Here is a 27,913-nt window from a genome sequence, read left to right as displayed (position 1 = left end):
AAGTCGTACTTTGCTATTTTTTACGTATTTTAGCTTGAGTAATTCAATTAGTTCAGTAACTTCCTTTCGCCAAATGGAGGGCCTGGGTATGGGTGGTACGAAAATCTTTTTGCCGGAACGACGTCCGACGCCGACGCCAGATTTTCTGTGACACGGGGACCTTACCGCCCTCGCGTTAATGCCGCATTAACTGCAGTATGTCTGTCCTTTATTGTTAGCGTAGGTTAAAATACCTGAACTCCAAACAACATTTCCGACCCTGTTTTATAGTTAAACGTTTCGCCCAGGGAGTAACTTCTGTTGCGACCTCAAGTGGCCCCAGGCAATGGCGCGACGGTTTTCCGGACGACAAGCGAACATTCTGGGTGGTCATCAATAAGCGACGGTGACATATCAGGCGCCGCAACGGCAAGCTTATCGCGCATCGTTATCGCTTTTCGCCGCTGGTTGAAAATCTCGTTTCTGTAGTCAACGCTTTATCGTCAACGTCAACTGCTTCATTTTCTTCCCCTATAGCGCGTAACCAACGTGTACCAGGAAATTTGAGCCGAACGCAGGCGCATTTCATCGTGTATCCGTATATCTGTCGAGTGACGTCACATCACGAGAGCTTATGGGATAGCTGCGCGCTTCCTTGAGAATGCGATGAGAAAAAAAGAAAACAAAGACAAACCTTGCTATCTCTAACGTACCGCTTTAAGAATGAACGTCTCCACTGAAACGGTCTGCACGCGAATCAAGCGTTTCCGTTGGACTTGTTTTGAGAAACTTGCGATATGCCGGGCACAGGGATTAAATTGCCAATTGACCCCATCCAGGCTTCATAGGGCGTTCCGTTTTGTTGTATACTTCTTCTCTCACGTAACTCGCAGTGCGCTCACGAAGGTGACGAGCGCGTGTACGGGGTGATCACTTCTAAATTTTGTGGGATATTTCTTGAAATCGCCTGTGGCAGATAGCATAATTATTGTCCTTGTGTTGTATTATCCGAAGAAGCGGACCTTACTAGCACGAGAAATCGAAACGCATGTTATTAATTAACAAAAGTCCACTAATTATCTTCTTGATCAATTACGTTACGGCACACGTTGCAATTGACGTATTGTAGCCAGTGAGCTCGCGAGACGTGTCCACTTGAAATCAATTTCGAGGGTGACGCCAGTTTAGAGGCATTATTTCTCAAAGTGTGGGACAAAATACATGGCGTACCAGTTACTTTTGTGCTTCAATGCATAAAAAATCGTTGTGTTAAAGAAAGTAAGTGGAACAACAGTGCGTTTTCCCCTCGAGTTTGATGGTGCATATCTCCAAACTGGCGTCATTCTGGAAATTCACTCCAAGTACATACGCCTTTCAAACTCACCGGCTACAATTCGTTAATCGCAATAGGGAGTTTAAAGTAAGTATTAAGAAGGTACATTAATGATTTCTTGTTAATAGGTTGAATATGTGTTTAGAGTTCTTGTGTAAGTAATGCACTCTGCGTCAGAGAGGCAGATGGCTCTCTCAATAATCTAGCTCAAGGAATAGCATTATCTTATCTGCAAGAAGCTATTTTCAAAAATTATGTAAAAGTTAACGTATAAAGCAAGAACAAAAATCTTCATTGGGGACAAAGACATCCTTTTCCTCAAATTGTGTCCTGCATGCCACAGGAACTCAATGGTGGGACACGTTCATGGTGGCGCACCTGGTGACGAGCATGACCACGACAAAGCGCAAGTTCGTCGAGGACATCAGCAAGCCGCGAAAAGGCGTGCGAAGGACCATGGACCAGCGCTCTTGCGACTGCAAAGACATGACAAGTAAAAAAACAGCTGTAAGAAATTTAAAGGGGTGTAAACCACTCGTGAGACCAGCACATTGCCGTCCCCTCAAACAGCTTTTGGCCATTCTTTCGAATGTTCTTTCGAGTATGAAGGCGAGCATACTTTGTTCCAGAAATCACTGTCCGTGCAAGCGATAAAGCACAGAACAATAATGAGCTCCTGTATGTCTCTCTTTCTCAACAACAAAAACAACAACAACAACAACAACAACAACAACAACAACAACAACAACAACAACAACAACAACAACAACAACAACGACGACGACGACGACGACGACGACGACAACAACAACAACGACGACGACGACGACGACGACGACGACAACGACAATAATAATAATAATAATAATAATAATAATAATAATAAATCGATAAAATGTTTATTATAGCGCCCAGGAACACCTACGGAGCCTTCGTACTGGTGCACGTTAGTAGTAATACGCAAGACAAAGTGTAAAAGAAGACTTATGTGGTAGACAAAACAATGCGAGACGAAGAAACAAATAGGGAAACCGAAAACGACGAGGCAGGCGTAAAAGGGAGTTAATCACGCAACATAATTATCTACATTTATAAAGAAACACAGGAAATGAACTCTGAAATATATCAAAACAGGAAGAATATTTATTGCCTGTTCTTTGGAGGCAAGCCATACGAGTCTTTAATGCAGCAAGAACGGGCAGAAAATGTGGAATGCTGCTTGGCATAATTTTGCGGCGCGGGAAATTGCACATGATTATGAAGCTTTGGACAATCTGTAATGCCATGGACCACCGTAAGGAGGAAAGAAACGTAACCTAGCAGAGCGTGGGTGTAGGCCAGTTGACGATTCATGCTTTTGAGAAGTTACCGCAAGCAAAACACGAGACTTGAAGGAGGGGACAATACGAAGCGGTACTAACAACTGATGATTTAATGAAACGAACGCCGATCTAGTAGCGTTTTTTGAATTGGCTTTGGAAGAATTACAGAGAAATGTATATTTGCGGAACAATCAAAGTTCTTTTGGATCCCTCCTTTACTGCTCTACCAAGTGCCAAAACCGACTTGTGTTGCTATTTGGGAAGATGCGTAACGATGCGTGGTCACCAGTCCCGTACAACCGCGTAGAACGCAGGACGCTGCGGTTCTAGACGTACTGTGCCCACCGCGGAAGGTTAGGAAAACACCCCCATTAGAACAGCAGAGAAGTGGCTACGTCAGGCGGCTCCACTTCCGCTTCCAGCGGCGTTTTCTCTACTTTTAAGTAAAAAGATGTTGATCCATCAATATTTTCACAAACAATTTTCGCCTTCCCTACCTCTTTGGCTGTTGCCTTGGCTTTCTCCCTTAGTAGATCGCTTAATTTGTCATCACCTTGCGACACTTGTTTCCAGCTGCTAATTTTGCACGAAATGTGCTGTACAATTAAGGAAAAAACCAGACGCGGTAAGGAGTGACCTTACCTCGCCTGGGAAAGGGCGTATGGGTTGAACGGTTATTGCAGGGTCTGATGATGGACGCTTTTTCGCAATATTCTATTTTCCACCTTATCTAATCCGTATCGCGGATATATGGTTCCGAGGATCTGCCAGCGTCGCGGCGAGCCGTCACTCGAAGAAATAATGAAGCAAAAGGAAAAGTTAAACGCAAATGGCATTTTCTCCGGCCACAACTCTTTCCACGAGCATACAGACCAGCTGACTATGAACGAAGTCCCTTTCCTGGCCCCTGCATCAGTCTAAACAAAGAAGGTATAGAAATAACGAAGCAACAGCGATGCGCATGATCTTTGAATAGATGGTGACTTAAAAATTGTATTAGGCATTATAAATAATATAAAATATTATAATTAAAACAATAAACTACGCCCTGCCTGCTGCAATAGACGGTGACAACTGAATTCATCTTGAGCTAATCGCGGACCGAGAATAGATGAAAAAACTGGCCTCCACACTCCAGGAGATGCCGATAACTACCGCCATCCAAAAGGAGTGAAAAACTTGACAACCATTCCACTCTGCGAAGATGGAATAGAAGCGAAAGCTGACGACAGTCAAAGCTCTCAAACGAAAAGCTGTGTTTAACCTCCGCTGCGGGTCGATCTGAAGGTAGTGGAATATCGGACCACCCCGCGGCGGAGGTGAAGCAGGTGGTAAGCACCCCGCATGCGTGAGCCAATCCCGAAAGTAGTGCAACGCCAGGCCGACCCGCGGCAAAGGTGAAGCAGGCGTTATGAACTCCCCATACGTGGGCCGCTCCCGAAGTTAGTGCCACACCGGGCCGCCCCTCGGCGGAGGTGAAGCAGGCGGTAACCACCCCCCATACGTGGGCCAATTCAGAAGAAAGTGCAACCCGGGCCGACCCGCGGCAAAGCTGAAGCAGGCGTTATGCACTCCCCAACGTGGGCCAATTCCGAAGAAAGTGCAACACCGGGCCGACCCTCGGCGGAGGTGAAGCAGGCGGTAAGCACCCCGCATACGTGGGCCAGTCCCGAAAGTAGTGAAACGCCGGGCCGACCCGCGGCAAAGGTGAAGCAGGCGTTATGCACTCCCCATACGTGGGCCAATTCCGAAGAAAGTGCAACACCGGGCCGACCCTCGGCGGAGGTGAAGCAGGCGGTAAGCACCCCGCATACGTGGGCCAATTCCGAAGAAAGTGCAACACCGGGCCGACCCTCGGCGGAGGTGAAGCAGGCGGTAAGCACCCCGCATACGTGGGCCAATTCCGAAGAAAGTGCAACACCGGGCCGACCCTCGGCGGAGGTGAAGCAGGCGGTAAGCACCCTGCATACGTGGGCCAATTCCGAAGAAAGTGCATCACCGGGCCGACTCGCGGCAAAGGTGAAGCAGGCGTGATGTACTCCCCATACGTGGGCCAATTCCGAAGAAAGTGCAACACTGGGCCGACCCTCGGCGGAGGTGAAGCAGGTGGTAAGCACCCCGCATACGTGGGCCAATTTCGAAGAAAGTACAACACCGGGCCCTCCCTCGGCGGAGGTGAAGCAGGCGGTAAGCACCCCGCATACGTGGGCCAACCCCGAAAGTAGTGCAACGCCGGGCTGACCCGCTGCAAACGTGAAGCAGGCGTTATGCCCTCCCCATACGTGGGCCGCTCCCGAACATAGTGCAACACCGGGCTGACCCTCGGCGGAGGTGAAGCAGGCGGTAAGCACCCCGCATACGTAGTCCAATCCCGAAAGTTGTGCAACGCCGGGCCGACCCGCGGCAAAGGTGAAGCAGGCGTTAAGCACTCCCCATACGTGGGCCGATCCCGAAGATAGTGCAATACCGGGCCCAACCGCGGCGGAGGTGAAGCAGGCGTTAAGCGCTCCCCGTACGCGGGTCCATCCCGAAGGTAGCTCAATGCCGGGCCGACCCGCGGTGGAGGTGAACAGGCATTAAGAACTCTCCAAACGTAGGCCGATCCCGAAGATATTGCAATACCGGGCCAACCCGCGGCGGAGGTGAATCAGGCGTTAAGCACTCCTCATACGTGGGTCCACCCCGAAGGTAGTTTAATGCCGGTCTGACCTGCGGTGGAAGTGAAGCAGGCGTTAAAAGCTGCCCATACGTGGGCCCATCCCGAAGATTCCGAAGGGCGCGTTATAGGTTCCCGAGGGGTATGTGCCATTGATCTTGGACCCATTTGCGCTACCACCAGGATCGGCCCACATGATGATTTTCCTGTTAACGGACGCCGAAAGAAACTACGGAAGGTAGTCATACACTGCTTTCGCTGTAAAAGGCAGCAAAATGTTGACCGCCGAGTAGATTGATTTGTCGGCGCTTTAGGAATGTGTGTGAGGAGTGGTGGCGCGGGCGGATAGGAGGGGGGATTATGCCGCTTAATTTCGTCGCCCCCCCGGGCCCCACTTGGGTACGTGCCTGTTCCCTACATTCATGTTTTCCCATAATCTCAGAAAGATTTCTGGTAAATAAATATGGGGTTGATGTTGTCTTTTCAGCACCTTGTAAGCTTTTGAAGTTGTGCAGAATTGTGGCAAGGGGAACTACCGGTTCGGCCTCCTGTAAACGAAGCATACAAATTCGCATGCGCCTTGCACGACACGTGTCATATTTAAGATTCCACTAAAGTGCGGCAGATTGGACAAACCGGTATAGTGCATTAACATTCACTTGCGTGAGCGTGAACGTTCCCTGGGGTCTGCTGGAGGGTCGAACTTGGCTATTCATTGTCATTGCTGCTTGGGCTGCTCACCTTTGTTTTCAAAGACAGATTATGGGCAGAAAAATATGGCCATTTGCAAAGAGAGATTGTAGAGGCAGTGGCCATGCTACGCTTTAAGGATGGTGATTGGGTTAGCTTGCCGTCAGTTGCGCTTTCCCAGAAAGAACCTTTGTTTCTTTCTATATAATACACGCGTGTTCGATGCCTCAGTAGTCTGTCAGTGTTTTCTTAGTATTTGTACCGCACGTATTTTAACCCTGCTTTGTTCTTTTTATTGGTTTTTAAGTTGCTTTAATGTATAAAAGCTTGGCGTTCGTTTCATTAAATCATCAGTTGTCGGAACCGCTTCATCTTGTCCCTTCCTTCAGGTTTCGTGTTTTGCTTGCGGTAACTTCCCAAAATCAAGAACAAAAGGTATGGCTTCACACTTTTTTTCATTTTAGAGGTGCGAGTTGAGGTATATTTGAGAGGGCTGGATAATGTTCACCAGAATGCCAAAAGGGGAACCTAAATCATTTTATTCTGTACGCGTTCAGTGAAGTCAGAATCAGATTTGCACGTTTTGCTCCAAAGCACAGAGGCATACACTAGTAGTGGAAGGTGCACAGTAGAATACAATTTCAGAGAGGAAGGGGAGTGGAAGTCATACCATATACGACAAACAATTCCAAGAGCGCGAAGGACACACGGTTTTGCATATTTAGCTTGCGAAGAGAAACTTAGCGTTTTTTCGAAGTAAACACCAATATCTTTCATTTCATCGACAGTGGGCAAGGGAGTAACGCGAAGGGTATATCAAAATTGCACACGTTGTGTTTTCCGTGTATAACCTTATATCATAGTTTTGGAAGCATTTAAGGGTAACTTATTGTTTCTGCGCCGGGTTGAGAGCGAAAAAATATCTTTTTGAAGATCAATGCAGTCGTGAACACTTTTGATGTTGTCAGCATATCGAAGAAATTAAGAGTGTTGAATTGCTGACAAAATGCAATTTATGAACAATAGAAAGAGAAGAGAGCCAAGAACAGGTCCTTAAGGAACTCCGCTAGTGACCTCATAGCTAATAGAACTCTGTCCATTAATGCCAATGAAGCACAATCTTATCGCTTAGGTAATTTGATACCAGAGCAGTGATGGAAGAAGGTTTGTTCATTTGCCTGAGCTTTGTAATGATGAGCTTATGGCAAACTACATCAAATGCTTTACTTAGGTCAAAGAGCGCCCAATTGGCCCCTACAGTGTGCCACATTGGAATCACGGGTCGTAAACGTGATCAAGATCGTTGTTGTAGAGCGTCCTGGTATAAAGTCATGCTATTCATCTATTAAAATGCCCTTAGCCCTAACAGGAAGCAGCGAACGCACAATACAGATTCTGACGCCTTTGACGCAACGCAAAGGATAGATTCAAGCCACTAATTAGTAAATGCACGTCTAGCACCCTATTTGTGTACGGGCACTACCCGTGCTACCTTCCAAGAACTAGGAAACGTATAACACTTTAGGTAACTGTTGAAGATACATGTGAGAACAGCGACAAGTATCTTTCCATACGTGCTAATCAGTGCGGGAGGGATACGATCAGCGCCACAAGAAAGGGGAGGTTGGAGGCACTTCATATACACTTCAAAACAAGGTCTTCATTTATTGATATCGTGCGCATCATGCCAAGCTTAGAAGGAAGCTTACTTTAGGTAGAAGCATCCTTTACACAAAGTACAGAAGTGTTCTGCAAAGGCATCAGCAGTGTTCGAGAGAACATTGGCATTTTGATCAACAAGATATACATCTTCGGTACTCTTTTGAGAAGAGTGAAAGGGCGCACGTAGCTCCAGAAATATATTGAATTACGTGTCATGCTGTCATGAACACGCTCATGGTGGTTGCATTGATGATTGTGATTATAAATATACCACCACTACTACTAGTCAGAATTCAAATTCATAAATATTAATAATAATAATGAAATTTTGTCGTTACACCAAGTAGTTTACATATTACAGGCCTGCCAAAGCCAAACAAAGGATTGAAGGGCAGAGTCCAGCAGTTAAGGGCACATCGTACCAGATATGAAACCATTAGAAAAGCAGAAGTGCAAATTGACAACCTGATTACAAATGCAGTCAGACAAAATAACAAAACAAAATAATCCGAGGGCACCTAAGCACCTAAGTCGTGAATGCGAAAACATTAATGTCGAATTGAACGACGCTGAGCGGTCCTTCGAGTTTTGCTGCGGGATATGTTCTCGAGTTTTGCAGATCGCCTGCCGTGTCACTGCATTGGATTGACGCATCCGCTCTTCGCGTTTCTGTGCTAAATATTCACTACGTTTATCGTGGCTCATCGCCGCTACTTGACGCTGCATCGCTTCGCGTTTTAGAGCCAATAGACGCTCGCGTTCTGAGCCACACTTCACTGCATATCGAAGACGTTCTGCGTCGCGTCGCCCTACCTCCTCCATCGAGGCGCGCTGGTGACGTGGCGTTGCGGCGATGCCCTCGCCCCTCACGCAACACGTGACGCGCTATTCACGCAGCAGGCTTTTCGATTCGCCAGCTCTTCTCCGTCGAGGCGCACTCGTGACTTGGCGTCGCAACCAATGGGAATTTAGGTGCCGTTTTGCTACTGCAGACGACGCATGCATGGGCATAAGCTGTGCAGAAGCTTTTGGTCGAGGGGACTAAATACCACACTTCTTTCAAAAAAAGAAGAGATGTTCAGGAATTTGAATACGGAAGTACTCAAATAAATTATTGCCATCATCACTAGTGATACCGCACAAACCGATTTTAGCAGGCTTCTTATAAAAGTGACAAGACTACTGAATTATTGAAGAGGCCAGTGAGCAGACCACGTAGTTACAAGCAGTTTTCGAGAGAACTGGCCCGCAATGAACACTTCGAAAAAACATTCGCGCTTGAGCACCGTTTGTTTGATTGGCTACGGGCAAGAGCACGTATACGCCAATCGCGTTGTCGTAAAACTTGACCCAATATCTGCACAGTGGGTCAGTGGCTATGGAGCCGTGCTGCTTAGCACGTAGGTCACAAGTTCAATTCCAGGCCACGGTGGCCGCATTTCAAAGCGGCCAGAATGCTGAAAACGTACGTGTGCAGAGTTTGGGTACATGTGGAACAGCAGGTATGTAGTCAAATGACCTCGGAGGCCTCCAGAAACGCGTGTATCATACTCTTGTGTTCATTAGGGAGGTTAAATCAGATCTGTCAAGGCTAGGCGAAATAGTGCGTCCTCTAAGTTAGTTAAATCAGTTAGCATTGAAGCTGCGACATGCCTGCCTGGGATGACGCCGCACTCGCAGGAGAATGCGGATGTATAGCGCGCAGGCAAGATGGTGATTCGGGTCAGTTAGTGGATGTTCGTGTTGAAGCTCTTTAAAGCGCAACTAAACAGGACAGGCGCTTTCCCTTATCTTGCGCTTCAGAGAGCTTCGACATGAAATAGCGGCGCGTATGGCGCAAGTAAAAGTACACTTTCGCGCACAGTGGGGGCTCTCCAATAGCAACCACATACGGTACCGGTACAAACCTAACGACAGCACGGCATTGCGACTGCCTTGCGAGAATGATGGTGCTGGAGCTCTGCCTTAAGAAAGTCTGAAGGGGATAAATTGTCATCCATCCCAAAGTATATAGCACTAAGTTACAAAGGAAGCCCATGCGGGTTCCTCAGGGAAAAAAAGCTTCACAGTCAAATAAAAACTTTGTGGATCATGTTGTGACAGACGCCGACGACGGCTGTAACATTCCGTAACAGCTATCGATTGGTGTGACTGTGAGAAAGAAAGAAAGAAAGAAAGAAAAGAAAGAAAGGAAGAAAGAAAGAAGGAAAGAAAGAAAGCAAGAAAAGAAAGAAAAGAACGAAAGAAAGAAAGAAAGAAAGAAAGAAAGAAAGAAAAGAACGAAAGAAAGAAAGGAAGAAAGAAAGAAAGAAAAGAAAGAAAGAAAGAAAGAAAGAAAGAAAGAAAGAAAGAAAGAAAGAAAGAAAGAAAGAAGTAACCTTGCATGCAAGGCAAGCAGGAGACCCATGACGAGGCGTCCAACGCGGCGACCGGCCGGCGAGCGCGTTGGCAATACGGCCGTTAATATATGCTACAGTATATATACTGCTGGGGCCTGTTGCAATCTTGTTGGATGAGGTTCAAGACATAAGGCAGCTTGTCGTACGTCGCATCCAGCTCGCAACCGTGCCATGCGTCCCCTGTTGTATATCACATAGAGTCTCCTACAATATACTAGAGGGAAGTCGTTGACCCGCCATGGGAATGATGGGAAGTACATAGATTTGTCTGATCTTTTTGCTTGTGGATTCAGATGTTCTTGTGTCTGTGCATATTACGCTTTATATGCTTTCAGAGAGATCTGTACCCTTCGAGGTGCAGAAGACGCTGCGAATACGCGCAATCGCTACTAAGTGCAACGATCGAGCTTGTCGAGGTGGCCGAATCGAAACGCGCCAAGCGTCTAAAGGCACTGTCATGCCCGCGATAAATTCACAAGGGAGTTTCCCATCGCCTATGCGCGTGGCTTAACGGTTTCAGTATCGGGCGTCTGTGCTAGACGTCCTGTGCTCGAATCCTGCCGTTGGACAATTTTAATAATGGTCATTTAATTACTTATTACGAGTTTACAAAGTCACAAAGCCGTTTCAAGCCAGGAGGACGAAGTTTAGGCAAATCCACGTACTTCTCATAATTCCACTAGACATTCATTTGAGGGATCGCCAGTCATTTGTGCGCAGGCGCGAGTAAGAGTGGGCGCGAGAAAGAAAATCTGGGGGCTTTTGCTCCTCGAACATATGACGCTGCCTAGGCACTTAAGGAGGAGGTTTCTTAGCGCGTGTTGTATGCGTTTGTCCTCTAGACATGCCGGCATTGTGGAGTGCGGTCGAGTTTACGCGCCACCACACGCTGCCCGCGCGGTGAGGCAGGGCACGGACGCCCCATTTAGTGATCGCTGTGTCTGAAGGGGAAATGTTCTAACTGGTGTTGTATAAATCGCGGGTTTCTTTTTTCGTCGCGACGATAGCTTGGCTCTTTTTACAAGGACTGCTCCAGGAGGGCACACTGAGCCCCTGAGGTTATAATAAAGTAGGCGGCGCAGGATCTCCAGGGCACCCAAGGGGTATCGGGGGGATCAAAGCTGGAAGCAGGGCGGCCCATGGGTTGGGGCCGCGGAGGCCGAAGCGTGCCAGGAGGTGTCCGCATAAAAAATTTTGCTGTACGCTATCGCGGATACACACCCCTGGCACGCGAAGGCGTCGGCGGCGTCGTTTGGTGTACCGGAGGCGCCGCCAATAATGCGAAATAATGTCACGTTGTTACAATTAGTAAAAAAAAAACACGATTGAATAAATATAAGTACGTCCAGCCGCCAACTTGTGACACTAAGTTCAGCACCACCGCGCCCCGCGAATTCTGCAACACAAGTCAGAACTTTGCCTCTGAAAATACGTCGGACAGACTTCCTCGCGCCTGCGGCGCTGCTGCTGGGTCAGTCATCGTCACCGGCGGCCTTTCAGCCACTTGCGTTCAACTGCGGTTGCTAAGGCGCTCTGCTCTGCCTTCTAGATTTTCAATATATGCGGCCCAGGCTCTACTGCAATCCCTACTGCTCCCACAGAAACGTCTGTGATGTTATTTACGAGGTACATCGCCGTAAGGCGCGAGAAAGCTATGATCTGCCACGACTTACTTAGTCCGCTGCTTCACCTACTTTACCGCGCAGGCAGCCAGCGTCCGAGCGTAAACAAACTCGATCCCACTCGGCAATGACGCCACGCCTAGGGACAAAAGCCTACAACACGCGCTAAGAAACCTCCTGGCGATCCCTCAAATGAACGTCTCGTCATAATTATCACGGTGTCTCAATCGCTCCCATTGCAGCTCCCGTATAACTCCTGTATAGGCACTAGCACCAGAGTTCCCTCTAGTAATTATTGTATGAAGCTCCTTGGTATAACATATCCTCCGTCGTCGCTGCATGGCCAAAGTTGGCGCCGCGACTGTACCCATGGCGCCACCTGCCTTCTCGAGTTCGTTGAACGCCTTCCGCCAGAGGAACTGGGCCTTCCGCTTGCGGACGCCGTTCAGCCGCGCGGCGTGCATCATAACCGCCTCGGCTTGGTCCAAGTTGCCACGTGCCACCAGCCACCGCGGAGATTCGCTCACGGCGCTGCATTAGGTGCATGTCAAAATTAAGAGGGTGTCTCGATGGATATTCCAAATATCGTTGATCCTGCGATATTTGATTCTCTTATAGGAACCATACACTAATAAATTTTGTTGGTGAGCGAGTTGGTTCACGCTTACAAGGGGTAATAGCACGCGAAGAAATATTAAGGAAGAACAGTATACTACGTGTCGCTGGGCCAGCCGATTGATGCTGAACACTTTCAGATCATAAAACTCGTGGCCACTTGGCGCAAAATGGAAATAAAAGAAAGGTAGGGGACAAGGTGAGTACTAATTTCTGATGTACGATGAGTTTTTTGCCTGTGTCGCTAATTAGCACTCTCCTAGCCCTTTTTATTTCCATTTTGTGGTAATTAACCATGTTTTATTGTCTGAACTTGATTAGCGAGAACAGAAATGTCCTCTCATTATTGCCATGTTGTTTTAAATTCTATATTTGCAATATTAAACCACACACTGCTTAGCGCGTAATTTTGCCGCACAGCGATGATCGTCATCAATCTTGTGCGCGTTTTCCTTCGTTAACACTTCGCACTCAACAATTTACTGTCGAGAATGCCATGCATCTCTCGGCATCCTATGTCTTCATCCTTGCTGACAGGAAAGCAGCGGGCGCATAATGTTAACGAAAGAATATGCACGCGCGATTGGCGACGATTATCGTATAGGAAATGGCACAATAAATGATGCACAAATTTTAGAAATCTACCTTGAGCGTTCAAATGATTTTAAATGCAACAACGCTCTGAAATGTGCCACGGACTACATTGCCGTTCCAGTTAAGATCGTTCCCAACTGCTAGGAGGACGTTTTGGGATGCTTAACTGAAACGCCAATGCATTCTGTGGCATAATTTAAGAACAGTTATCTCGAGACGGTAATGCTCATCTTAGTATTTCGGCTAGGTAGAAATAAAATTCACTATTACTTGATTTCAACCTTGAAATTTGCAACATGTGCCCCAATGTGAACAACTAAATAAATTAATTATTGAACATTATAAATTAGGTTCTTGGGCTTACAACTTCTCATGCAGGTAATATCAGTTTGTATCAAGTTAACCAGTGAACTTTTTTATTTAGCTTCCTGGGCACTGCAATTTATCATGCAGGTAATGCCTCTTTCAGAAATCCGCCAGACAACTGAAGAAGACACATAACCGTCACAGGAGATCCTTATAGAAAATCTTTCCGAGAAAAAAAAAAGAAGAGCTGTTCCTTACAGGCGCACAGATTAAGCGTGCACCACTCTATAGGTGTCTCGGCTATGCAGAGTGACCGACTCACAGGATGGCGATTACGCATGCGCAGACGGGCAGGCAGCAGCTCAGCTGCACGGAGCGCCACGTGAGCTGGGGCTTGTCAAGCATGCCCACGAACAGCTGCCCGCAGGAAAATCCAAGCTGTGAGATCAGGGCGAACAGCGCCACGTACTCGCTCGACACGATCTCGAACACTGCGATTGCGCACGGAAGCCGTGTGTACAGTAATGGCATAGGCCTGCGAAAGTATTGGCAGTGCTAAATATGACGGCGCGAAGGACGCTAAGTAGGCAGGATGGGCAACAGGTGACCGTGAAACTGCAGTGTTTCGACCACTTAGCGGTGCTGTGCTATATAGCTAGCGTAGCGGTGCCAATATATTGCCGGCATTTGAGCAGTTAACTTGCCGGCTTTTCGGAGACAACGTTCGCTCGCGAAGTTGTCGAAGTTCGAAAACTGCGAAGAAGCTGGAGTAACTTGCAAGCTGACATACATCAGCGCTATGCGCTGATGTTTTCCCTTTAACTGTACTTTGAGCGGACAGTCGGATCTGGCTACGAGGTGATGCATCCTCTCAAGGCGATGCGCTTGCTCTTGCGCACCATCCCTGTTTACATGAACATGGCAGTAATGTACAGGTGATGTCTAGAACGTGGGGACCATAACGCGTTTCCGGCTTCGCAATCACTTCCGACGCACGTAGTCAGCGAAATCACGGCCTTCGAGATGTGTTTCTGCTACTCAGAGGAAGCCGTCGCAGGGACGTGCATTTAGACGCCCCCTTTTCAGAGGGCAAAGTCTTAAGCCGTTTAGTCTCGTGCATCCCGGCAATTGAAGAAAGAGTTCGCTCGCTCACTGAGAACGAAGCTGGTGATGTAGAGGATGACCAGGCACATCCCCAGGACACAGCGCAATAGCATGAACAGCTGCACCGACTTAACGAAGTAGATGGCCAGCGAGCTCGCCGAAGCCATCACCATTCCCAGAAGAATAATCGGACGCCGGCCGGCCCTGCGAGAGGGAGAAGAGATGGCAGCTTTCAGCGGGCGCTCCGACGCACTGACTGTATACACTTCGCGCCCCGTCGCTTGCGCAAATGTACGCATGCTTCTGCGTCGTTTATAGACCGCTGATGTGCTTAAATTCAAGTAGGGCCGATACCATAGTGAGAAATTAATTATCGGTTATAGGGAGTCAACTGGTCCATGTTTCACTGACTTTCAAAGTTTTTTTTTTCTTTTTTGCGTATATCTTTACTGAATGCCTTTAACAAAAAGAAAGACGTGTTTATATTATTGCGATAGCAATGATATGAACACTCGAGGCTAATTTCCGCTGTCATCGGCGGCGACGTGATGTTTTTGCCAAATCCAAGTGCGATAAAATCGCACTCAAGCGTCCTATGCTGTGGGTACGAGTGAAAGCGTGCGAGGGTGAGCCGAGGATCTCGCGCGCGTAAGGAAAGAAGGTGGGGAGGTAGCCCGCCGTCTTCCATTGCGCGCAACGCAACGGGTGTGGCGGTGGTGGTGGTGGCTGGTGTGGGGGGGGAGGGGGGGGGGCGTTCTACGTTGGCGGTGGCTGGGTATGGCTCGGCTGAGCGCGGCTGCGCGGGCCCAATATTGAAAGCGATCTGCGGTGGGTACAGAGTCAAGGCGCGCCGAGGGCTGACAGCTTCCTGTGCGTTGTGTTCTCGTCACTTAGTTCACGTTGAAGTCAAAGAACGCGATCGGCAATTCACTCGCTGCTGCTGCCGCTCTTCCTCCCGCCAGCGTTTTGGCAGCGAGCTTCCACGCTTATCGAGTGAGATGTGTTTACGTTTGCCTCCATGCTTGTTAATTTAGTTAGTAAGCAAATCTTGAAAAGTTTATACGGCCGATAAAACTACTATCCTTACTTCGTACAGCTGTATAATAATTTGCTAAACTGTTACTTTTGAACAGTTCACTAACCTATAGGCTATCGCCCCATTTTTTTTTTTTTTTCTGCAGTGTAAGAAATTATATTGAATTCGCAACGTCCCAAGCTTCTCGAATGTCCGGAAGCTGCACTGTACACGTCGCAATACTCCACCACCATTTCGCGTTGGTACGAACATTGGCACGTATTAATAAAGACAACGCAAGACGACGCCGACAGTACATTCATTACCAGGTAGGTTGCGGAATCTTGAGATTATTTTCCTGACCAGTTACTCCCACTGGTGGGGTGGAAGATGGCTCTGAACATTACGGTTACGTTCTATCGTATAGGGCTCGTAGGCTAAGGAGACGGCAAGTGTCTGCGGAGAGCGCTGGAGCGCTGGGTAGTGCCACGAAGCGCGCCTTCGCCTGTTCGCCTACCTGTCGATCAGGAAAGGCAGCACCCAGGCTATCAGGCCGCCGGCGATGAAGCCGAATCGCGTGAAAGGCCGCAGCCACTGCCGCGAACACACCAGGTCCCACTGCGACCGAACAAGAGTTGAGTGCACTTTTAGTTCCACTAAATTCCATTTCATTCACAATTTTTATTACTGTTCAATGTAGTCGCAAGAGTGTAGCATATATAGACGTGGAAGTATAAGTATCATAATCTAAGGACTATATCGAGACCTTCTAAGCAGGACAATCAATGTGCGTAAACAAGAGCTGCAATAGCAAATCAATAAGGCATCACACGATACGATAAGCGAGGATCATGAACTCGTGAAGTTATGACTGTAATATTCAAGGAAACGACAACATTCAAAGTAAATAAGGCTACTATGCATACGAAAGGAAATAAAAAAATAAAAAAAGTACTTATTATACCCTGAGTAGAAAACAAACGCCGAAGCCGCAGCCATTGCTTCGTCTAGACCCTCGGTCATGTAGTGATCATGGGTCTGAGCCGTTCTATACCGAAACGTCACATACATGGACATACTTTTCTAACTACAAGCCAGAGCAAGCACTCGATAGCCGTCGCTGCTTTCTCTTAGACATCCTAAGGGTTATGACATATCGATGCTGAAGAGGTCGTAGGTTCTATTCCTGGCTGTTGCTGCATTTTGATGGGGGCTAATCGAGCCGCCACTGTAAAAACTACATCACATCATGCAATGCGCTAAGGCTGTGACGTTGACTTAACAGCAAGTTGCAATTGAAAGACCATTTTCAATTGTCTGTGAAAGGCTGGCAGTCCCTGAAATCTCTTGTCCCTGAAGCTTACCGGAAATTAAATCAAGGAGATTATAAAAATACATATAACAAACTTTCTGTAGCGGAAAGGACCAAATGAAAGGCAAATCCAAAACACCATCGATATCTTAAAGGGACCCTCACTAGGCCTGGCCATTTGGAGCTGACAAGCGCAGTGCATACAGTGCTCGTTAGCGGCTGTGTCTGCTAAGTATTAGAGAGTTTTAGAATAGGGGCCCCAATATTTTGGGGCCCCAAAGAGCTTTGCGGGTGTTAGCGTTGGGGCACGCAGGAGTGAAGAGTTTTAGAATAGGGTTTTACGTTTGCGGATAGCGTCTTGCGCTGACAGCGCCACTACGGCGTCAAAGAAAAGCTATTAGAAATAATTAAATAAAATATACCATTTTATGATATGAATAGTAAATTTGACTTGCGTGTATTCGCGTTTAATTACAATTTAGAGGCTATTCTTCAAGCAGCAAACAATTAGTTGTGCTTAGTTTTGAGCAACAAAACCAACTTTACGTGCCTTCACCAGCCAAGCTTAGCCGTGTTAGGCCTACGAGCCATAAAATCCACACTCGAATTCGGAATCAGCGGCGTCTAATGAATCAATCTTCATAACACGCGTTACTTGAGAGAAAGCGATACCTGCAGTCACTTCTCCTAGCTTGCGAACTTCACGCGTTACCGCGCATCGAACCCGGTTTGGTGCTAGGTTAGAGCCGTCGCTTCCATGGGTGCCGCCATGCTTGTTGACGCAAAGCTTTTGGGAACGCTATTTGAGCTCCCGCTAAATCGGTGAAATAGCGTTCCCAACGCAAAACCCAAACGCAGTTTGCGTCTCGCGCATGCGCAGTGGCTTCGACGCTATTTCTTTGGGGCCCCAAAACGTTTGGGGCCCCTATTCTAAAACTCTCTATTAACTCCCTACGTGCCGCAAAAAGTGTTTAAATCTCAAACCAAACGCCGTTTGCCGTTCCCCTTGCGGGTGCCGCGCTCACAGCCGGAGAGCCGGAGCTTTTTTTCCCTCGTTCCAACCACCTATGTGAAACTCCATGTATGTGGTAAATAAATGAACTTGAACTTGAACTTGATGTCACGCAACGGCGCCTGTGTAGATCACCTTGCTGCGATGTCATTTACAGTGGCACGCATCTTTGAGAAATATTCAAGGCAACATCAGTTATTTGTTTGATCTGTTGCTTTAATAGACGAATTGAATTTTAAAGAAATATTAATACCTACAAACTGAATATCCGCACGTCTTTGCTTGACTTCATACCGCAGCAAGAGAGATGTACTTGCGTTTCGTCTATACGTGTTCCCTTGTCGTGCAGTCGCGCGCGCAGAGAGCGAAACTATGTCATTTTCTTCCGTGTTCTAGCGCGAGATCATGCTCTGTGATCCGCTTGCGTCTGCATCGGGGTTCGTGTAGCACTGACTTATACCGCTAGTCAGGTGCTGTCGTGCACAGCACGCAAAATCGTGCGGCGTGTGCAACAGCTGGCCTCCGAGACCGCCAGCGAAAGTGCGCCGTGCAGCAAGAAAGCGAGAAAACAGAACAGAAGGCGGGGCCCGTGACGTGTACGTCACGCGATCCTCTAGCTCCGGTATGGAAGAACGCAGGGAAGGAGTTTCGCTTGCGCACTAGACGGGGGCCAAGTGCCTATGCTGGAGGTGACGCTCGCCTCCTGAAATCACGGCTTCGTGGCACTGAAATATTTCTATCTCGACTATTATCGAGCCAATGTGAAAAAATTCTTGCGGTAGAATGCTCCTTAGAGGCCACGTAGCAGCCTCCATCGTATAACCACAAATTATGTGGCCTGGTCAGGGCCCCTTTAGCAGGGACCATAGATCCACAGATAGTTGTCATGTGGGCAGCTTAGGTGCAGCCCTACTTTTGACAGGTAGTGGCGCTTTGCTGATGAGTGCAGTCCGGGACAACTACGCCACAGGTGCGGTAGATGTGCGAGAGCAGCTGGGTGAACGCGGAAGGAACCAGTCGCGTCAAATGCTGGCGGATGGTCAGCAGCCTATAGAAAGGTTGCAGCTGGCGTCAATACAGCACCGTAGGCAATGGTAAGTGAGCGATGCTGAATTATATTATGGTGTCTTCGGCGTTCTCCCTGTCTGTATAAGCTGTCGTTTTCTCATAACGGTACATGCTGGATGCCCTTAAGTATGTGCCGCTTTGCTTTCTTATAGACGTATTTTATTTTAGTGCGACAGCAATTATTACATGGACACTCCAGGAGAGTTTTCGCCGTCGCCGAGATGTTACCCGTAAAGTCCAAGTGCGATAAGATAGCGCCCCGCGCGCAGTATGCTTCGAGTGCGAGGGAAAACGTGACAGGGTGAGCCGAGAAGGATGGCGGCTTGTGTGCGCCGTCTTCCGGCACGCCCACACTGCAGTGTTGAGGGTTGCGTGATAAAGCGCGCGCTAGGAGAGAAGAGCACGCGTCTTCTCTTCTAGCCCGGCCGCGACTGCGCATGGCTGTCCGCGAGGCTGAGCACATAGGCGTGCCGTGTACCTTATCATGGAGGCAGCCTGCAGCGGATGCAAAGCCTATAAGGGCGAGCTGAGATTGTTGAAGGCTTTATGCGCGCTGCCTTCCCACGCGCCTATAGTGTAGGAGTTTAATGTAATTTTAGGAGGTGCTGTGACACGAGTGGCAGCGCGATTTCGCGACCAGCAGCCGCCGCTATTCATTGCACTAGCGTTGTGACAGCGAGTGCTCGTGGTCATCGAGTGAGATATGATAATGTTTGCTGGTTAGTGCGCGACACTGCACTCGGCAATTAAATTAGCAAGCGAATCTTAACTGCAGCTTATACGGCCGATAAATTTACGAACGTAACTTGGTGTTACACTTCCACGCACATTGATCACCATCATAAAGTAGGTATTTTATTTTGAAACGCCGAAAGTTGTCATGACTTATTTATTCCCAGCACATGCTTGTATGGAAAATGCGCAAAGTGTTGTCGCCAGTGGGGATAACAATGCCTTTAGAAGTGCTGCTACAAACCTGGTTTGTCAAAACCTACATAAATTTTGCGTCATTCCTGTAATGGTTGTCAATTGTATTGTATCGTTGCTATTGTATTGTAGTTATCAACATTGTAACCCATTTCCCTCTCTAATACCTTGGAGCCTTGAGGGTAATTGAATGTAAATAAATAAATAAATAAATAAATAAATAAATAAATAAATAAATAAATAAATAAATATAATTTGCTGTCTCTATGACTGCTTAGTCTTTGCATCTACACTTCGACATGTTTTTTTTTTTTGTATTGTCGCGAAAAGAGTGTACCGCGGGCCTGTTTGCTTTCTTTCCGCGAGTGTTCGATGCGGGGGAAGCCTTTGTACAGAAATAACAGCTATGGCGCCGCGGGCATGTGCTGCCGCCCGGGCGACGCCGCCGCCGCACCTGACGTCACTAGATGCACGTGTCGCGCCCTCTTCCCACGCTCGGCTGTCTCGGGCGTCAAAAGTTGATTAGTTATGGGCGAAGTGCTTTTGTATGCAGAGTGCTTACGCGACCATTTTTGTCCCCTTAAACTATGGCGCTTATTGGATGCTGTCGGCCTGCCTGATTGGTCGTAGTAACGAAATAACCCACCGGTGGAGAAGCCTGCGCCTCCCGCCGGTCCGCGGGTCCCTTGAATTCTGCAGAAACTTATCTAAGGAATAGTTTGAGTAGTTTTCCGAGAGCAAAGGGAACAGCAGCAAACGGCGCAACTTCACCGCGGGAGACCAGGCCGGTCAGGCAGGCCGTCGACGATGGGTATGACATCGTTTTCTTTGTAGATATTTTGTACAGGTTAAACTTAAGGTAAATGCCAAGTTAATAAACCTAGTTGTTGAAATGCTACTTCTTGTCGTCGTACCTGCCGATTTGCACTTGCCCCTGCCGGACGTGATGCATACTTTGGAGTAAAATATGTATACCGTGTATACATTGTATACACGGTATACATGGTATACATGAAACTTGGAGGTTGACGAAGAAGCTCGAGAACAAGTTAAACACCGTGCAAGAAGCGATGGAACGAAGAATGTTAGGCGTAACGTTAAGAGACATCAGATAGCAAACGGGAATAGTCTATATTCTAATTGATGTTAAGAGAAAAAAATGGAGCTAGGCTGGCCATGTTATGCGTAGGATAGATAATCGGTGGACCATTAAAGTTACAGAATGGGTGTTGAGAGAACGAAAGCGCAGTGGAGGACGGCAGAAAACTAGGTGGGGTGGTGAAATTCGGAAATTTGCTGGCGCTAGCTGCGATAAGTTAGCGCAGGACAGGGGCAATCGTTGATTGCATGGAGAGGCCTTTGTCCTCCAGTGGACATAAAATAGGCTGATGATGATGTATACCGTGTGTCCCAGATAACGTTTAGCCAAGTTTACTTAAATGAAAAAGTGAAGAAACAAACACCGGTGCAAGATAGTTATAAGCCCTACGGTGGTTCGTCACAGGTCGGACGATTGAACATTTTATGTCGCGTAACAATAATTTTGAACCAAGTTTTTAGAGCGCAGCGGGGGATGAAAAATGGCAATAGCGAAGAGAACGCGAGGAGGAAAGTGGAGGAGGAGGGTGCAGCGGAACCACGAGGGGAAAACCGGAGGAAGAGGGTGTGGCGAAAGCGTGAGAAGAAAAGCGTAGTGCTGCGTAAAACTTGTTTTGCGGTGACGATGGCTACGAGACGGCGCCAGAGTAGCGCACATCGTCTATTCATCGATGACGCCACCGATACCATATATATCAAAACAAAGTGCTGTATGAGCGGAGGTCTGTCTGCGGCAGCTGTTGTGAATCACGCCCACGCGTCACCCACGCGCTGTCTCTCTCAATCATCCGGTTAGCGAGGCAGTCGTGCCACACTTTGCTTCATTTGTAACGTACCGCACCAGTCAATATACCGCGAAATGAAAACACGTATAGAGCTGCGCCCATATTTCCGATTGGGGAGTATCGTAATAGTCGGTGAATTTTTTATTGTGATAGCAAATATATCTACACTCCATGTGCATTTATGCCGTAGGCATCGCCGTCGCCGTGATGTTCCGTATAGAAAGTCCAAGGGCGACAACACCGTCGTCGCGCGCGGTATGCTGTATGTGCGAGGGAAAGTGCGCGAGGGGAGCTGACGATCGCGGCTTAGTCTGGCGCGCGCAAGGGAGGAAAGCTCAGACGAAACGCGTCGTCTTCTGTCGCGTGAAAGGCCGGGGGGGACGGGAGGGAGGCAGAGGTGGCGGCGTTGCTCTCTGATAGTTACTAAAGTATAGCAACTACGCATTTCGCGACCGCGCGCAAGGGGCACCGATGACTGGCTCAATCTCGCGCGCGCTAGGGAGGAAATCGGGGAGGCAGCGCGGGAAGGAGGCGGGACGGCTTTCTACTACTCCTGCAGAAACTGAGTATTTGCGCTGCCGCGCGCGGTCGCGCGCGTCATACTTTGAAAGCGGTTTGCAGACTCCTCATAACTGTGTCACGGCCACTCGATCCAAAAGCACAATCGAGCGGCCGTGCCTGTGTGCGTGGTGTGTTCTCGCCGGTCAGTTTGCGTTGAAGCGATACACAGCACAAAGGCCATTTCCTCTCACGGCTGCTGCCGCTCTTCCTCACGCCAGAATTTTGACAGCGAGTGTCTGCTGTCATCGAGTGTGATGTAGGTGTCCGATATGGCCTGTACATGCTGACACCATGCTTGTTAATTTAGCTCGTAAGTGAATGTTCCAATGTTATACAGACGGTGGTCTGCTTCGGATCACCGTCGGCTGCACTTAACTCCTGGAAAAGGCAGGACGCGTGTCCAGCGAGCTCCTCGATAACACTTTGCGATGTGGTCAACGCAGATTAAAGCATGGATCCATAGTCCTCGAAGAGGTGCGACGTAATGCTAACGCATTTCACGCGCATTTCGCACTAGATAAACGCTGATATCCTTTTTCCTTACTCCATAGCTCAGTACCACCGCCTCTCTTATCCCGTTGTACCTCTTGCACAATGTTGTTGTGGTGGCCGGAGTTCGCGTAGAGCCACGCAGTGCAGGGAGCAGTGACGTCACCACTTTCCGGCTGTCGCTGCTGACGACAGGCGCTGCCGTTGTCGTGCTTCGTCCAGCCCTGCGTGGTGGTCCAGCTGTCTTCCGGAGGAAGCGATTCATTCGCCCAGCTTGGCGGTCTGCACGCGAAGCGCACGTCGTGCACTGCAAGTGCCGAAAGCAATCGGTCAGATACTTGCAGCACTACGAGCGACAGTCGTAACCCGCGCAAACAAAATACGGGGTCTACCACTGTATGCAGAAACGCGCGAACTTGAAGCCCATGCTTGACCTAGAAGACGCCTGGCGTGAATGGCCCCGAGACGCTCATTGCGTTTCCTTCGACGCGTTCACGCCAAGCGTCATCTCACTCTCAATCTCATCCTCACCTCCATCATCCGTCATCGTTATCTCCATCTGACAAGTAACTTCCAGCACTGCCGAATGTACGAGGCACACACAGGCAATGTCCTTGCGAAGTGGTATATAGTTGCCGCCGTAACTGGCTGATTATTTGGAGCACTGGATAGCTATTTTTGCTAGCTACATGGTATGGTACAGCGATACGTGGCGTGTTAGGACTTTTGCCCATGCGGGTCCTATACCTTGAATTACTGTGGCAGTTACCGACGGTAACCGTAATAGTAACCCTAACCGTGGTCACCTATAGCACCATGGCAGTACGCATGCAGTGCCCACCACCCGCTTCGATCCAAATTCGCGCTTGTTACTGGCGCTGCGCTCTGTCAGCAAGAAACAAGCTGCGAAATCCGTCATCACTAACGCAGGTGTCACACGGGGCCATTCTGATTGCGATCAAGCCCGATCCGGATCGAATATCTCGGTCGTGAGTGGCTCCGTTGCGCAAGCTGCGTGAGGGAGCCAATCGCAGCAGAGTATTTCGATCCGGATCGGGCTTGACCGCGATCAAAAGTGCCGCGTGTGACAACGGTATTAGTCTCACCTCAAGTTGAGCACAAAGAGTTAGGTATGTTCTATCGTAATCATTCAAATCGAGTGTTTGTTTTCACACTACTAGGACTATAGACAGGGCGACAAGCCACAAAAATTGTTTGATTTCTAGCTAGAAGATGGCGCCACAGCATTAGCACTGGTGATGCGTTGACGACGTGGAACGCTATAAAGACCTAATTGTTCACTGCATCATTTACTACCCCGCTCTAGCACGGTACGTGGTGAGTGTAGCGAGCAAACACCAAGTAGACGCCGAGCAAACGCAGTGGCGCAGGTGAACATTTATAAGGTTCACTATGTACTTTATAACTTTATAAAGTTATAAGTTGTACTCTCACAACTTGGTACGGAGAATGTAAGGTAACTGAAGGGAAAGCGTACATGTGAAGCGAAACCCCGACGTCGCATGCATGCCAACGCAGCTTACAGTTACGTCGTCAAAACTTTTTTTTTTTGCGTCAATTCACTAACCATCGAGCATGTGCCAACAGGATGGCAAGCAGGCACGGAGCAGACCTCGCCACGCGGATGAGCGCATATCGAGGGGCATTCGGCTTTCCCATTGGCTAAGAGCTCGCGTAGCTTCCACAGCACTGCAAGGAACTACTGAGATCGAGTATAAACAGGGACTTCGAGTAAAGGAGCCTTTCTGCACACGGGCGTAACGTCCCGAGACTGCACAATGGATTATAAGGGACAGCACATTGCTTACAGGGCTCTGGATTAATTTTGAATAACTGAGGTTACTTAACGTGCAACAGGCGAAGTTGCTCGTCAACGCCTGCGTGTCTCTCGCTGTACCAGTTGTTATGTAGGAGCAACTATAGTCCAAGAGTCCGACCCCGTCCTGTAAACGCACCATTGCCACGGCTCCTGAAGACAACCAAAGCGGCTCGCTCCATGCTGAGCACTTATCCCTGGGTTAGCCCAGAATGCCCTTCCGACGGGCAGCTGATCCAACGCATTGGCGCGAGTGGCACTCACCGATGACGGTGTCGAGGAAGATGTGGACGGCCACGGCGAAGTAGGCCATAATGGCGAACCCCAGCGACAACCGCTGGTAGGCGCCGTTGCCGCCGAAGATAGCGACTATGCTGTCCTCGCCAGGCGCGGCCTGGTTTTCAGCGGCAGCCTCCTTCTCCTGCTGGTCGCCACCTTGCGCGGACAGCGAGCGGCGCACTTCGCCTTCCTGCTCCGCAGTGAAAGTTGTAGTGAGTTCGAAATGCCTTCTGGTTATGACGCGTGGTTTTACAGCCTAGAGACGAATACAGAAGGAAACGCTCGATAACGTGGAGGCAGCATTCGAATGCTCTGCAGCGGGATTTCTGAATGTTCTGAAATAGTGGGATTTCAAGCGTTACGTAAGAATTAAGCAAAAAAAGAAAGGAAGGAAGAAGGCTAAATCCGAAGGAAAACAGAGAGCACGACGCCAAAATAACCACAAATATATACGGCGTGCATGATCGTTTTTAAGTTTTATGGATAAAAAAAAAAAAATCCACTGTGGCAGATGGCACAATTCTCGTCGTTGAGCTTGATTATTCGAAGAGGCGGATCTTACTAGCAAGAGAAATCAAAATACATATTTAATTAATTGACAAAAATCACAAGTTAATTAATTACATTACGGCATATATTGCAATTTACGAATTGTAGTTGGTGAGATTGCAAAACATTCATTTGAAATGAATTTCCAACATGAAACCGGTTTCTACATATTTCCCGAAACGTGGGATGGAATACATGTGCGTTCCGGTTAGTTTTGTGCTTCAATGGGTAAAATAGCGTTTTGTTAATAAAGTAAGCCGAGCAAAGTGCGTTTTACGGCGAGTTTGATGGCGCATTTCTCTATACTGGCGCTATTCTGGAAATTCATTCCAAGTGGATAAGCCTTTCAAACTCACCTGCTACAATTCGTAAATTGCAATGTTTGTTGGAAAGTAATTATTTCAGAAGATAATTAGTGAGTTTTCGTTAATTCAGTGAACGTCTTTCGATTTATCGCGCAAGCAATGTCTGCCACTCCGAATAATCCAACTCAAGGACTACAACTACGTTATCTGCAACAGGCTACATTTAAGAATTTTATTAAACTTGATAAATTTCAGTCGACCGCGGCAAGTATTGAAACACGCCCGAAGGCGGACGCGACCAGCTGGACAAGCCGTTCTTCTTCTAAATATCTGACGTTTAAGGACGAAATGTGAAAGAACCCGGTGCAGCACTCACCTTTACTTGGTTCTGCGCCATTGATTTGGCGTCCGACTCGAATCCGGCGACGGAAACCGTAGCGCCGGTTTCCACCGGTGCATCATCGTGGTCCCCTGGCGTCGCTACCTTCTCGCTGGATCGTCGCAGCTCTCGCGCCGCCTGGCCCACGTTTTCTCCTCCCGACTGCGGAGGCGACGGCGTCTCGCCTGGTTGGCGATGTTTCTTTTTCCTGTGACGTCGAGCGCGATTCGGAGACACTGCCCCGCCTTCTTGTCGCGTCGCGTCCATCTGTGGAGGCGGATTCTTGGAAATCGACTTGATCCGTTTCCTGTGCCTGTTGGTTGGAGCCGGTACCAGAACGTCGACGGTGTCGGTGACGGGAGCTGTCGCCGGTTGTTGCTGAGTTGCATTGTAATCTATCGGTTGTTCCTGCGCCGGGTTCTGGGCTTCAGGTTGTTGCGAGAGGTCGTCTTCGTGTCCGAGAGACATTTTGAGAGCTTCTTCTTTCGCTTCTTCTTCGCCGATAAAGGCGGCCCTGCGCGTGAGCCTAAGGTACATCATCTTCCTCATTTGGGAGAACTTTGGGACAACAGCCGTATACTCCTCCACGTTCTGTAATTTCCAGTGACTGCCACCGGCAAAATTGTTTAGACTATCCAACTCATGATACGGTATCTTCCTCTTTTATTTTCATTCTGTTATATTATTACAATTAATTGTTGTTGCCCAGCTACTGGTGAAGTTAACCGCATCTATTCTTTTAGTCCATTATTAGAATTTGTTCAATCCCTCTCTGCCTTCAAAATTCAAGGTTCCGCGTTCTGAGAAGCGGCGTGAGGAGATGGGTTCCCGACGGGGGAGGAGTAGAGTAGTGATGTGAGGGGTCACGTGAGAGGGAAGAGTCAGCTTTCCTCTCACGTGGCCCCTAACATAGCTGCCGCGCACCCTGCAACGCCAACAAGTAGAAACGTGAGTTCTCGTGTTTTGTGGGCGGAGCTTATTAGCTGGTGCAATTTGTGATGAAAAGCTATCGGCAACATAAATAAATGGTAAAATTTCCTGAAAGAATTGGGGTTAATAAAGATTAGCTACTCAATTTAGATAGAAAGAAAGAAAGAAAGAAAGAAAGAAAGAAGAGCTCCGACATGTAAGATGTGTGTGAGACGTGTAAGATGGGCGCGAATAAGTGTCATTTCGCACGTTCTTCTTTTTTTGTCACTGCGCTGCAATTCTTCTTAACAAGTAGTTCGTGCTTGGCAATGGGCACTTTAATTAGCAGGAGAAAACAAATAATCAGGGTTCGCTGGAGCGCGTGATCGCAGTGGACAGTGCATGCACTCGACGAAGATAAGCCAAGGACGCCTTCTTGGCAGTGTAAACATACGTTACCGACTCCGTTATGACAAACGGGAATGCTGGCACTCAAAAGGAAGAGGTAGAGAAGCAGAGGCACGACCATTTCTTCCTGCTCTTTCCTATCCAGCATTTCGCTTGTTGCCACTGGCATCTTTTGCATCCTTTCAACTCGGCGCTGGTTTATGAATAAGCACGTGCAGTGTGTGGCCCAGAAACAGAATATACTGTGCAGCTCTCATTGTCCAGTTTAACGTGCAACCACGCTTCCTCTTCACGCCCCATCTTTGTCTTTCCACCAAACCTCTTCTCCAGCGTTGAGTAGCGGACTTCAGTCAGGCCAACCACTCCACCTTCCTCGCAATAAAGCATTTCTCTCTATGTGAAGATGACAGGCACAGTATTGCACAGGTGAAGTATTCTTTGCTGCGGCATCGGCGGAGTGGCTGAGGGGTAGAATATTTGACTCGCAATCTATCGTTCAGGAGTTCGAATCATTTCTTTATAAAATTATGCCTGTGCATTCTACATTCCAGAGGGAATCAAAACGACAAAGGGAGTGAGCCTATAACTGTTGTCGCTGTAAAATGAGTCCGGAACGATGTCTCATCGCGTATTCGTAGTTACGGGACGTGAAAATCTATTAATCGGTTTAACTTGGAACGTGCGAAGAAAATCGGCGC

General features: G+C 48.2%; 1 protein-coding gene across 3 annotated transcripts; it reads right to left on the bottom strand.

The window, feature by feature from the left end:
- Positions 1–1,583: 1,583 nt before the first annotated feature.
- LOC129382452 (solute carrier family 22 member 7-like) lies at positions 1,584–26,690 on the bottom strand. Of its 3 annotated transcripts, XM_055066412.1 has the most exons (8): positions 25,896–26,690; positions 24,651–24,855; positions 22,645–22,856; positions 15,815–15,915; positions 14,332–14,486; positions 13,501–13,669; positions 12,047–12,194; positions 1,584–1,788 (listed from the first exon to the last, which is right to left on the bottom strand). In XM_055066412.1, the coding sequence occupies exons 1-8, from the start codon at positions 26,445–26,447 to the stop codon at positions 1,660–1,662; spliced, it is 1,671 nt and encodes a 556-aa protein (XP_054922387.1). In that variant the 5' UTR covers positions 26,448–26,690; the 3' UTR covers positions 1,584–1,659. The 3 variants fall into 3 exon arrangements, with proteins under 3 accessions (XP_054922387.1, XP_054922388.1, XP_054922389.1); XM_055066413.1 differs by lacking the exon at positions 12,047–12,194; XM_055066414.1 differs by lacking the exons at positions 12,047–12,194; positions 13,501–13,669.
- Between the last annotated feature and the right edge of the window lie 1,223 nt (positions 26,691–27,913).

The sequence above is a fragment of the Dermacentor andersoni genome, chromosome 6 (assembly GCF_023375885.2).
Source record: "Dermacentor andersoni chromosome 6, qqDerAnde1_hic_scaffold, whole genome shotgun sequence".
NCBI lineage: Eukaryota > Metazoa > Arthropoda > Arachnida > Ixodida > Ixodidae > Dermacentor > Dermacentor andersoni.
This window is presented reverse-complemented; position numbering and strand designations above follow the sequence as displayed.